This window comes from Lytechinus variegatus, chromosome 2, assembly GCF_018143015.1.
Source record: "Lytechinus variegatus isolate NC3 chromosome 2, Lvar_3.0, whole genome shotgun sequence".
Lineage (NCBI taxonomy): Eukaryota > Metazoa > Echinodermata > Echinoidea > Temnopleuroida > Toxopneustidae > Lytechinus > Lytechinus variegatus.
In genome coordinates this window covers 76,844,476-76,858,647 of record NC_054741.1, presented here as the reverse complement: position 1 = coordinate 76,858,647, position 14,172 = coordinate 76,844,476, and the positions used below count along the sequence as shown (strand labels likewise).

Sequence of the window (14,172 nt, the reverse complement as noted above, 5' to 3'; positions counted from 1 at the left end):
ATACCCCCGATTCGGCCAAAGTTCATTGACCCTAAATGACCTTTGACCTTAATCATGAGACCTCAAACTTGCAAAAAAATTTCAGTGATGCTTGATTACTATTATGTCCAAGTTTCATGAATCAGATCCATAAACTTTCAAAGTTATGAGGGGAAATCAACAGATATCCCCAATTTGGCCAAAGTTCATTGACCCTAAATGACCTTTGACCTTGGTCATGTGACATGAACCTCATGTAGGATGTTCAGTGATACTTGATTAACCTTATGTCCAAGTTTCATGAACTAGGTCCATATATTTTCTAAGTTATGATGACATTTCAAAAACTTAACCTCGGGTTAAGATTTCGATGTTGATTCATCCAACATGGTCTAAGTTTATTGACCCTAAATGACCTTTGACCTTGGTCATGTGACATGAAACTCTAATAGGATGTTCAGTAATACTTGATTAACCTTATGGCCAAGTTTTATTAACCAGGTCCATATACTTTCTAAGTTATGACGTCATTTCAAAACTTTAACCTCAGGTTAAGATTTGATGTTGACGCCGCCGCCGCCGTCGGAAAAGCGGCGCCTATGGTCTCACTTTGCTTCGCAGGTGAGACAAAAAACGAAGATTAGATTTTGGTGGCCGATCGGGGGAATGTGATTGAATTTTGTCCCCGCCTCCTCCTATTTTGATGAAAGCTGGGACTAGCGCTGTATGACGAAAGAAAATGTGACTGATGAGAACGTGAAATTCTTCCAATACTCATGATATCGGTGTTGAGCATCTAGCTGAAAGTGGGTGCTATATTGCAATTGTCAGATTCATAATAATTAGAATTCGGTAAACATGGTAACCATGGTCTGTTTTTTTTTAAAAGATGGATGAGAATCGAGCTGAATCAAAGCAGGATTGTCCATTTGATGTTGGTGAGAAGAAAGCACTCCCGCCTATTCCTGGAACTCCACCCAATCTAGGAAAAGGATGCCATCGTGAGAATATTGAACAGGTGAAATACATTAATTTTTCAATTTGAATATGGATCAATCCATTGGGTTACTGGGGCAACAAGTTTTAATATGTCCATGCACGGTGACAGAGATAACTGATCTTCATGTGAAATAAATCTGTTGATGATAAATTTCAATGCGTGCGCTAAAGGTCTCTTACCAATTAAAGTAATCCATGTTTGAATTAGAGATCTGGTTTGGATTTATCTGTTGCAGTTCAAATTCATTTGATTTGTTTTGTTTAAACAGACACGCTCTTAGTTACGGTAAATCACAAATGAAATTGTCCAAACCTGTATTCTCCAAAGAAGAGCAGATTGGGGTTTCCCTATAACGGTATACTCACAATTGTTATTCATATGGCGGGGGGGGGGGGTCGACCCGATATAGATGATGAAACCAGTCTTTCTCAGAGATTCCGACGCACTATTGACCTCAGGTCTTTCCAACCACGAGCCAGGACCACATTAATCATAATCATAAAAACCGATTTCATGAATTTATTGCAGAACACTCAGACCGAGATGAATGAGCACAATGTAATTACAACCTCTAATAACATTACAGAAAGAATCAGGAATCATCGTGGCAATCGGAAAGATGGCCCGAATCTTTTGACGGGAAGGATATCACCGCGGAAGAAGAGGACTGGTAACCGTGTTGAACCTAACAAAAAGAAGCACCAATGTGGGTTGTACGACGCACCGCCTCCCAAACCCGAACGCAGACAACTCAATGGATTCTTCCACCCAGGCCTGGCTAGTATTCAAGGAAATATTAATACGTTCCAACATCATAGTGTTAACAGATTGCCACAGAGTGCAAGAAAATTTATGACAAAGGAGACGAAGTACAAGGTCGATACCGTGCATGGTCACCGTGTGCCAGTGACTCAAGATCTCGATTTCTGCCCAAATCGTGCACAGAAACAGAAATGGAAACGCCGACTGTCCCCAATCAAACGGAAAGTAGTACATTGCGAGAGAGATGCCCCAGTAAAAGAAGAAAATCAACAGCTAAGCAATGAAGGAGGTGAAAACCAATCAGAAAATAACGAAAAGACTGTAGACAGGTCAATGTTAAGCGGAGAACCAGAAAAAATAAAGGTTATCAGTGATGTGACACCATCGGAAGATCCACGAATTGAATGCCGTCTTGAAAATGAAGAAACAGCGATGCCATCCAGTCAAGTACCAGATATGAAAGAATATCGGCAAGATGGTGACCAATGCGATGAGTCTTCAACAACTCACCCTGGACCAATAAATTCAAAATCTGAATATGCTGAATCTGGAAATTATATATCTTATCCAAAGCGATCAGCTTTGATAGAAGATGCAATTCGAGAGCTTGTAAATTCAATGGTTGCTCGGATATCACCTGAGCTGGATAACGGTGCTGACCAAAATTCTTCTCCAATGTCAGATACTTCATCTTCTGAGTATAAGCAGCTCATCTCAATAGGAATCCAAACGAATTTGATGGATTTAGAATGCCAAGATAAAACAAAAATCTCCCTTCTCAATGACGAAAGTTGTTGTGCAGAATGTGTCACAGAACGTTCGAGTGAGGACGGAGAGCGTTCCACTTCAAAAGAAGTTTCAGGGTCATGTTCACCACAGGCTAAAGAACACCAACTTAGGTATGTTGAAAGTTATTCGGCCAGCGACAAACCTGATTCCGATAACAACGACGATCATATTCACACAGCAGACAGTGAAGAATGTACGGTTCATTTATCGGTGAGCAAAGGAACCATGACTCCAACCATGCTGGAATGGCAAGCCCTCGAAGATACCATTGTCCAAGAAAATCCCGTTAGTAACAGACCAATCACAACCCCTAGTGTGGAGGATCAGTCATCATTGACTGCTCAGCACATTCTTGAAGTCCCAGGGTTGGGACGAATGAACATGCCATTTCAACATCAGCACATAGTTCAACCTGAGATAAGTGATATGGACGTAATGACCGAATCAGTATCAAACAGTGACGAACAGCTTCAGCGTATCTTGATAGAGGATAGCGGAGGGGACTACACACCGGCGGCTCGTACAGAGTCACGGGTGTCAATATTTACACTCGGTCATGGTGATCAGAGAATGGCGATCTCGTCATCACTCAGCAACATTCCATCGCCACAACTGGGCTCTGTTGTCGGCGACGAACAGGAAAATGAAACGAGATTGATAGAAAGTCGGACAACTGATGCCGATCCTGAAGAAGAAAGATCCCAAGTATCTAAACCTTCAAGTAGGGAAAGGCTAGAGAGAGACAGTGTACAAGAACTGATTGACAACCTGATAGCAGAGCGTCTCAACGGCGTAGCTGAAACTCAGATGAATGATTCGATAACTGTTGAGAATAGAGGGAGCCCGCTGACTAACCCAACCCAATTATTCACATTGAGGATTACCGAACTTCCGGATCATCAGTCCGAAATATATAGGAGAAATGACCTTTCGAACGAATGTGAATCTGATAACTCTCTCATACAAGAAACAATTTTTACAGAATCCCAAACCGATGACGTTAAAACTCCAACCCCAACTGGGGATACGAATAAATTGTTAGAATCTGATAATGCTTATGAGGGTGGAAGCGGACAATGTGTAAAGAAATTTGCAGACGATGAGCTGCAAGATGCATTTCTTGCAATGGAGGATGCTGTCTCAGCCGCCAAACTGATCATCCGCTACTTAGGTCGTACTGATGCACGGTTAAAGGCAGCCTTGCATCGGTCAGGACCGTGTGACGGTGTCGTTGTCAACTGCCCTGCGGCAGAGCGAGTAGCAAAGGAGGCGCATGCGTTCGCAGTCAGAACGCAGTCTGTGTTCATGACGTACTTCAGATTGGCCGAAGCAGAGGATACCTTCAGAGAATTTATTTTGAAAGAATTCCCCGGAACAGAGAAGGAGAGGAGACAACTAAGAAGATGGTGGACTACCAACCAACCTATCATTGATGGTGATAATGATGCTGATGACAGCAGCGATATACTGGAAGACGTACAAGAACCATAAACTTCTATATAATGGGCATGCATATTTTAGCATGTTGAGTAATTCAAACCACCAGAAACCTGAAAGAGTTCATTCATCGCAAAGTAACAGTATTAAAAATAGTTTGTGGATTATTTTTGTTGATTTGGAGGGGCCAAATCAACAAAAGACACTATCCCTTTTTGATTTAAATTTGAAAGGCTAAGCTAAAGACTCTGTCATATCGTTCTGTGCAATTAAGCCTTGCGTGTGACTATTTTTGCTACACGCAGACTACCCGCAGGTCGCCCGCATTGACAGCATTTCGCACGCATCTCACACGCAGAAGCGCACGCAAGTCGGACTTATAAAAGTTTTGAACATGCTCAAAACTTTGTTGCGGGTGAGTTGCGGGTAAGGTCAGGCACCCGCAACTTGATCACCCACAAGGCTTGCATGGAACGATGTGACAGGGCCTTAACCTGATAAACGTTACGGACAGACCGCTTGCTTTCCCAGGCGCATGGATGAAGACAGTGAAGGAGGATGAGCGTATTAAAGGCATGTGGCCCACCTTGCCATAGTTAAGACAGTTAATATTGACTTGTGTTTCCTCTATCGCGAGAATGGTCCGCACGACTTTTAATACGGTGAAAGGTTTCGTTTGATCTGAATATCAAAATGTTTTCAGCTCGTGGTGCGCGCTTGCATTATTTGATTTATGAAGTTTCTACGACTATTTACTTTATGTACTCCGTGAAGTTCTCAAAATATCCATTTTTAGGTCACATCGTCAAAACTTATGAGCTAGCGCAGCGTGCTTGCATTTAGAATAGTGAGATGCATATTTAAGATCCCCCTTTTTATGACATTTTGAAAATAAATTTGGCTCGCGCTTTACGCTATAGAATATAAATATATCAACTCTTGCGGTCGGTTCATGATTACAAAAAGTGCTTAAAATGTCTTATTTTCAAGCCTGATCGAACATTAAAAATATTCGATCTTCATCAGGCCTTTTTTAAATTAATGATACAATAACCTTTTCACGAATTCTTAGAATCCTAAAATGTCTCCTTTTTGAGATCGGAATATCGTCAATAACTGCTTAGGTTTTAGACGAGGAGTATGGAGATAGTCATATCGACAAAATGTGCTTAATGCGGCCCCGTTATAATAACCTCTTTTTTCAGATCGGAATATTAAAAAAGCTGTTCGCGCTTCACACACACTATTCATAAGGAAGATGGGGCCTACCCATCTTAGCCATGATTATATGTGAATACTAATAGAGTGTCCCGTTTTTGTCTCACAAGCGAAGCAGAGTGAGACTAGATAGGCGCCGCTTTTCCGACGGCGGCGGCGGCGTCAACACCAAATCTTAACCGAAGATTAAGTTTTTGAAATGACAGCATAACGTAGAAGGTATATGGACCTAGTTCGTGAAACTTGGCCATAAGGTTAATCAAGTATTACTGAACATCCTGCCCAGGTTTCAGGTCACATGCCCAAGGTCAAATGTCATTTAGGGTGTATGAACTTTTGCCAAGTATGGGGTATCTGTTGAATTACCATCATAACTTTGAAAGTTTATGGCTCTGATTAATGAATCTTGCGACATAAGAGTAATCATGTATCACTGAACATCCTGTGCGAGTTTCAGTTCACATGATGAAGGTCAAAGGTCATTTTAGGTCAACGAACTTTGGCCAAGTTTGGGGGGGAGTATTTGTTGAATTACCATCATAACTTTGAAATTTTTTGGATCTGATTCATGAAACTTGAACATAAGAGTATTTTTTTGTTGATTTTTATTTTGTTGAAATATATTTATTCAGGAAAAACACAAGATCAGTATAAAAACACTGTTTTACATCAAGGTCCTGAAAAGGTTAAAAGTTATATCAATCATATCAATTATATTCTAAGCTGATATAAGAATACGACCAGCTGCATATAATAATATAATTACATCCTATGCGAGTTTTAGGTCACATGACCAAGGTCAAATGTCAATGAACTTTGGCCCTATTTAGTTGGTATCTTTTGAATTACCATCGTAACCTTAATAGTTTATGGATCTGATTCATGAAACTTGGACATAAGAGTAATCAAGTATCACTAAACATCCTGTGCGAGTTTCAGGTCACATGACCAAAGTCAAAGGTAATTTAAGGTCATTGAACTTTTGCCATTTTGGAGGTAATTATTAGCTTGCTGTCTCAACTTTCAAAGTATATAGATATAGTTTATAAAATGTGGATATAGAGGTAATCAAGTATCACTGACAAGGTCGCATGATCAAGGTCAAATGTAATTTATTGTCAATGAACGTAGTATTGAATCATTATATGAATGGCGTTTCTTGTGAATAATTATTTTATAGTAGTTTTCAAAATCAGCACTGCTGCTATTTATTGAATCGCGCGATGCAGGTGAGACTGCCAGAGAGAGGCGCTCCACTTGTTAGGTCTTAATCTCAAGTTTTCGCCTCGCTCTCGATCGAGCTCGCATCATTGTTTAGTTACATGCATCCTATTCATGATTACAAAAGGTGCTTGGCCAAATGTCCAGAATTCAAACTTTTCAGCTCGGGCTGTGCGCTCGAATTATTTGATGAGACGATATCTTCAAACAATCCAGTATAATTATTGTAAAAAAATTCAGCTCTTGCTTGGCACTCGCAGTGCTTAGACTTCTTCATGACAAACATTGCTCATTCAATCTTTGTAACTTTTATGGACCGACGAGCTATCCATGCATGGGACAATTCAATTAAGTCATACTATTGGCTGACACACATTGTTATAAAATAAATGCCCCTATATCCTAGTGATGGACTCTTTAGGGTAAGTCGCCCCTGACTGCATGTTAGCTATGGTAGAAGCAGAAAATTAAATTCGTTAGAAAATAAGGCAATTACTTAATTAAAGGGAACGTTTTGTCACTGATGAGGTTGGTTTTAATGAAAGCAGAAAATCCAGCAAAGATTTACAGATTTTAGATTCTTTTTAAGATATGGTTTTGTGATATCACATGCACACCTGAGCCCCCCCCCCAAAAAAAAAGCCATGCGATATCAATGCATTAGTCATATCAACAGACACATAGCCACTTCTACAAGAAAAAAACATCAGTAGTCATAAGCTATTACAAATGAATATAAATTATACCGAATTTATAGCACATGACATTTTTATAGACCTCCGTGACGTCACAAATTCAAATGTTCGAAAATTTATAACCAATTAACCATCTTATCCTTTGATGAATTTTCGTCAAATTCGTTTTTCAGCAGGATGGACTTTCCCTCCCCTTCTTCTCATTTTAAAACTGATTTAGTGACGTCATAATTATTCGAGCAATTCTCTCATACTAGGCCTATATTATACAGATATTGCCTACCTAGAGTTTGAATATAACATTTCCTCTCCCCGACGGAGTTATATTTTTCCCAAGGGAATATATTTTGCCCGAAGCGCGCAGCGCTGAGGGAAAATATTATCCCGAGGGAAAAATATAGCTTCGGAGGGGAGTTGAAATGTTATTTATTAAAACGATAGACCAGGCAATATCTGTTATATTATATAGTAAATGTGGATTCGCCATCAGAAATTGCATTCATCATCTGGCTCAAACCTGAAATTCTTGCTACAGCTCTGATCCATCTACGTCATAATAGTTTTTTTTTCAATACATTAAGCGCGTTCTTCATGCAATCAACGCGGTAACATTAGCGCGTACTTCAACTACCTTGTTGCGCAACTTGTATGCAGCGAGTGACGTCACCTTAGTGGATATAACGCCGCAATTGAAAATACTACGCGGTATATTCCCTGAGATGACGTCAAAACCTAGAATATAACAAATGCGATCCTCGCAGCCATGGTCACGTGATGGCGTATTGACCTATCACTGATTCGAATCTACATGACCTATGTAATATCATGTCATATAACATCAACGAATTAAGGACGTTCCACAGTTATGTTAGTGCGCATTATGATCTGCGCATAGTTTACACTCGGTGCGCTGACGTCACAATGGATGAACAGGTGATTAATAAGATGCGGTAATATGCTGATATTTCTCATCTTCTGCACTTTAACTGCAGATCCGATGCGTTATTTCATGAAGCTAAAAATTGAATTATTCCATGGATCATTTAAAAAATATCTACAATTTCAAAATACTTTACTCTGCAGTGCTGCCAAGAATCACGAATATTACCCCTAGTTTGAAGAGTGGTTTTGATTTTTTCTTCACATAGATACAAAGCATTCGGCGCATTTTTGGTGCTTCAAAAAGCACATTTACTCTAATAAAAATGCTGATAGTTTAAAAACAAGCAGATGAACTCCTATTTTTTAATGTTTGTACCTCTTAGGTAAACCTTCCTCTACAACTCTGCAAACTTTGGTGAAAATGACATGGATTTTGAATAAAGTGCAGCATTTATTGTACGTTTGTAGTTTGTTACTGAAATTTACATTTTTTAGATTGGGATTTTGTTATCTTTTGCGCCATTTTTAAGAACTGATAGTGCTGTTTAACTTAAAATTACAAACAAATACCATAATAAATAAATTCTCCATTCTAACGATACAATTATTAACTCTCTTGCGAAATTTGATGACTTTTTCATGTATTTTATCGGAGTAGTAGAGGTTTAAACTCAGTGTAGTAATCTTGGGTGGTCCAAAAATGCCAAATTCTTTTGAATGCGCAATTCTTAAGAACATCAATAAAAAGTTGGGTAAGCTTTGAAGCTCTATAGCAAAAAAATCAAGCACATGGACCTATGTTAATTTTTGCATATTTCGAATATTAAGGTTCTAAAGTATTTATGTGCAAAGTTTGGTGAAAATGACATGGATTTCACTTTAACTGAGGAACGTCCTTAAATCCCTACATTTTTCATGGTGACTGAAAGTATGTTTCTCATAAAGAATAGGCGATATATCAAACTTATGTGGGAAATATGTATTGATTTGTATTTATAGAACTCCTTTTAATAGGCTTTTCATAATTATGGGGGAGCAATTCGCATGTTACAGCACAAAATAACCTCTGAATACAATTATCTAACTCTTTTACAATGCGTCCATTGTACCTGGGATAGGGCACGCCAGCAAACGAAAACCTGATTTTTTTTTGTTTCGAATCATTACACCGTTACTATATAAAAAGGCTGCAGATCATATTCGTAGCGTAGTTGCAAAAGTAAGTGTACTTGTCTTATTCAATTACACATTGAACAAACATGACAAAGAAGTGAATCATTGGCAGGGGCCCCGGAAGCGGGGGGGGGGGGGGGCTTCAGCCCTCCCTCTTTTTTTTCCAAAACAGTAGAAAACTTAATAATGACCACATGATTTTGATTTTTTGCGTGGCGAGCCCCCGCCCCCCCCCCCCACTTTTGGCTCAGCCCCTGCGCCCACTTTGAAAATCGTTCCGCGGCCTTGATTGGTAATTGATTGACGCATTTTTTGCGTGTCAAATAATCTACTGGAAAGACAGTTACCTATATAGACGAGTCACTTTACCTGCCTATGTAGGTCAAATTACTCACCTATAAGAGTAATTCAGGAATTCGTTAATAGGATTCAGGTGAGTCAATGGCTCATCATAGGTGATTTACCCATACATTCGTAATTCCGAAGTTTCGTTATTCCGAAGGTTCGGATATTCCGAAGGTTCATTATTCCGAAGGTTCGTATTTCCGAAGATTCATTAATCCGAAAACGAAATGAGGTTCGTATTTCCGAAGGTTCGTTAGTCCGAAAACGCAATGATTAACGAACCTTATTTCGTTTTCGGACTAACGAACCTTCGGAACAACAAACCTTATTTCGTTTTCGGAGTAGCAAACCTTCTGAACAACGAACCTTATTTCGTTTTCGGACTAACGAACTATTCGGAACGTCGAACCTTATTTCCTTTTCGGATTATCGAACCTTCGAAATAACGAACCTTCGGAATAACGCCACAAAATGTTCGGACTAACGAACCCTTTTACGTTTTCGGATTATCGAACATCTAGGTATAGGCAATTTACGTGTTTCGGAATTAAAGAACCTTCGGAATTACGAAGTGTAACCGGTGACTTAAATGACGTATCACAAGTGAGTTAAATGGCTCAAATTGACGAGTCCAAATGATAATCGGTCACGCATGAATGGCTTTTCTCTCCTCCAAATAATTTCTTGCTCGATCTGTCTTTGATTTCCATCATCTTTGTCGGTACTAGATGTCAAATGGCATATTCTCTACAATCATATCAATAAAAATATGAACAGCAAGGGTCCAGGGAGCGCGTTTCCGTTTTACACCCTGGCGAAGGCATTTTCCGGAAAAGTAGCCAAAAAGCGACTAGTGAAGAGTCTACGTCTACGTTTGTTTACATTATCAGCTGGGCGCGCGATCCAAAGTCCGCACCGAAGTTATCCGCAGAACATACCGTACTTGCAAATGCAGCTGAGCTTCTACTTTCCAGGTTCAATACGAATGTTTGCCTTGATCATTTGCCTTGCCGATTTGCTGATGTCTGTCTTTCTCTCTATCTGCCTATATATCTATCTCTATCTATGTAACTGCAGCATCTATATATCTAATAATCTTCTCTGTCTCTCTCATTCTTTATCTAACATCTATCTATCTCAAATTCTCTATCTCTCTCTATCTATCCATCCTGTCTTTCTCTATTTCTCTCTCTCTACCTACCTACCTATGTAACTACAGTATCTATCTGTTAATTTGTCGCTCTTCTGTCTCATTTTTGATCTATCTGACATCTATCTATCTCTCAAATTCTCTATCTATCCATTAATCTATCCATCTGTCTGTCTTTCTCTATTTCTCTCTATCTATTTATCTATTTTTTAACTAGAGTATCTATCTGTTAATTTGTTAATAATCTTCTCTGTCTCTCTCATTCTTTAATTATCTATTTAATATCTCTCTATCTATCTATCCATCTGTCTGCCTTTCTCTTATTCTCTCCGATCTATTTATCTATTTTTTTAACTTATCTATCTGTTAATTTGTTAATATTCTTTGTCTCTCTCCCTCTTTATCTAACATCTATCTATCTCTCATCTATCTATCGATCTCTATCTGTCTGTCTTTCTCTCTCTCTCTCTATCTATATATCTATCTATCTATGTATCTATCTGTTAATTTGTCCATCTTCTCTGTCTCTCTCATTCTTTATCTTTCTATCTATCTAACATCTATCTATCTGTCTCTCAAATTCTCTATCTCTCTCCTTCTCTAGCATCTGTGTGTCTTTTTTCTCTCTTTCTCTTTGTCCGTCCATATTTCTATCTATAACATCTCTCTCCCTCTATCTATCCTTCTCTCTCTCTTTCTCTCCCTCTCCCTCTATATATCGGACCTCTCTGTCTCTCCCCCTCTCTCTATTTATCTATCTATCCATCCATCTCTCCCTCTTTCTATCTATCTATCCACCTCTCTCTCTCTATTTCTATCTATCTGTCTATATCTATTTATCTATTTATTTTTGTCTGTCATTCTATTCATTTAGTTAATAATTTATCTTTAGAAAAAAAAACTATCATAAACAACGCAACTGCAAAAGCATGTTCGGATTTCACTCCTGACTGCCGCTCTCTCTGTACATGAAGTGCCGACCAGCGACGTGTGTAGACTCTTCACTAGTCGCTTTTCGGCTACTTTTCCGGAAAATGCCTTCGCCAGGGTGTAAAACGGAAACGCGCGTCCAGTCCAGGGAGAGAATTACCCCAGGGTATACTTTTGATTTACAACGCTAGGCCCAACAGACATATTGCGAGCGCAGAGAGCGAGTATATAGTGGTAGAGTGGGTTAGACCCAAAGGTTAGACCTATAACTGTCTAACTGCGCCGCCAGTAGAAAGAAGGGGAGGGAACAGTGGCGGCTCCATCGCCCCCCTTCCTGGATCGCTATATGTGTAGCATATTCTTTCCCCTATGAATTCCCTAATTCCTCTCATTTTTATTTTGTCATCGTCGTTCCTTTCCTATTCAGGTTCCATCCTTCCCTCACCTGAATCCTCAATTTCTATTTATTTTCCCGGTTACTTATCACACAGACATCTATATCTTCGACCGTCTCCTTATTCCTTATTGGTTTAATGAATTGGATTAATTTCAGTTGGGTTATCTATTTTCTTTAATTTCCTTGGATAGCTTTGGATAGTTCCTAAAATACAACTAATCTCGATTCCTATATATATTCTTTCTTGTATTTCTGTTATATTCCCTCACTTTTCATTCCATATATCTAAACGGCAAAACATGTCATTTTTCTGTTGCTTTTTTTATCACGATATAGTGATGACCAACTGCTGATACGGTATGTCTTTTGCTTGGTTTTTCATTTCCAAATTAAATTTATTAGTACCGTTTAATACATTGCCTTATGTTTTAACAACCATTCATAAATACTTTTTTATTCATAAATAATTTTTTTTTATAATAACGACAGCGCCCTTAGGAAAACCAGCATTTAATGTTTGTATTTCGCATATTTATATATTTATCTTGCCATTTGTATCTTCTCGTAGGCCTAACATATTCTCGTATTTTTACCTTTTGTTTGTTCTGGGTTTTTTTTTCTGTGATGTTACTACGTTTTTTTTATATTGTATATATTTTTTAATGCTGATCGGGGAACTCTGAATATTCGAGAATAAATAAATAAACAAATAAAATGTTTGGTGTCGAGTTCCTGAGTTAAGCTGTTTTTTTTACTGATTATTATATTATTTTCATCAACTAGGTGTTACAATCCCTGTACAGAATAAATAACAAGCCCCCTCCTCACTAAAGGGTGAAACTAATGAGTTTTCCCCTTGATTTGCGCTTTGACTCTCAAGGGCAGGGGCGTCGATCCATTTTTCAGATTGGGGGAGCAAAATCATGAATCAATTTTCCAAAGGCGCTCGATCACACAAAACAAACAAATTCACACACACACACACACATATGCCTATATATGTGTGTACACACACACGCACACACACACACACACACATATATATATATATATATAAATATATGTATATATATACACACACACATATATATATATCTCACCAGCAGATTAATGCGAGCGCGAAGCGCGAGCTGAAAATTTGATATTTCGATATGAGAAAAATTGACTTTAATGGACGTTTTTAATAAAGAACAAGATATATATCCAACAAAAGATTATTGCAAATCGAAGTGGGAGTTCTTTTGAGGTTTAGAACTGAAAACGGGACCATATTCACCTATTTAATCATGGAAAGTATGGGTTTTTGTTTCACAAATGATGCGAGTGCGAAGCGCGAGCTGAAAATTTTTGATATTCCAATCTGAAAAGTGGACATTTTGAGCACGATTTTAGACGAAGAACGAGTTGTGTATCTCAATCTCGCTTGCTGATTTCTGTGTAACATTACAATCTTATTTTATTTTTAGCACATGCGGAATTATTGGGGGGGGGGGCAAAACGATATGTTTGCCCCCCCAATATTTTCACTGGTGGGGCGATCGCCCCCCTGCCCCCCCATAATCGACGCCTCTGCTCAAGGGCGGGGGGGGGGGGGTATTTTTCTATCGGATCCAGTAATTTCAAGGGGGAGGGGAAGGGGGCATTACTGTACAAAAAAAATTGAGGTCAGGAATAATTCAGAAATAATAAGAAAACAGAAAAAGAATCGTTACAAAATGGAGGTAATTAATTTTGTTACAAGAAAAAATGACAGGTAAAAAAAAAAGGGTCCTCTCCTGAATATGAATGACATATTCATCTTAAAAGTATTTGCTATGACTAAGGGGGGGGGGGGGCGGCCTGATGTGCCCCCACCAAGAGCAGCCAAATCAGGGCTTTTTTCTTGCTAGTATTTTTCTTACCCCTACCGTACTAACCGGGAACGGAACGGGCACTGGGGCCGATTGCACGAAAGGGTCTTTCCAAGGACCGTCTTTCGTGTCGCTCATCTTTTATGATACGCTATATAAGCGGGGTGTTTTTGAAATTTATGATAAAGAATGAGATTCGTTAGCTTGCTTTTAAATTAAATTGTATACAATTTCATGATATATTACATCATTTTATAAACAAATATTTTGTTTATTTGAACGGAAGAATGAAATATGTTTGCAGATGATTTATTTAAAATGCGTTTCGCATGGCGCATCATAAA

General features: G+C 38.7%; 1 protein-coding gene across 1 annotated transcript; it reads left to right on the top strand.

Annotated features, from left to right (window-relative positions):
• The first annotated feature begins 868 nt into the window (after nt 1-868).
• Nucleotides 869-4,021, top strand: LOC121406964. The gene is made up of 2 exons (XM_041597838.1): nt 869-997; nt 1,508-4,021. Exons 1-2 carry the CDS (start codon nt 869-871, stop codon nt 4,019-4,021), a joined length of 2,643 nt encoding a protein of 880 aa, XP_041453772.1.
• The last annotated feature ends 10,151 nt before the right edge of the window (nt 4,022-14,172 follow it).

What these genes read in the sequence shown, in the direction of transcription:
- LOC121406964 (XM_041597838.1), top strand. Translation starts at nt 869, where the DNA reads ATGGATGAGAATCGAGCTGAATCAAAGCAGGATTGTCCATTTGATGTT. An exon ending in ATCGTGAGAATATTGAACAG is followed by an intron (nt 998 to 1,507) that starts GTGAAATACATT and finishes AATTTATTGCAG; the next exon opens with AACACTCAGACCGAGATGAA.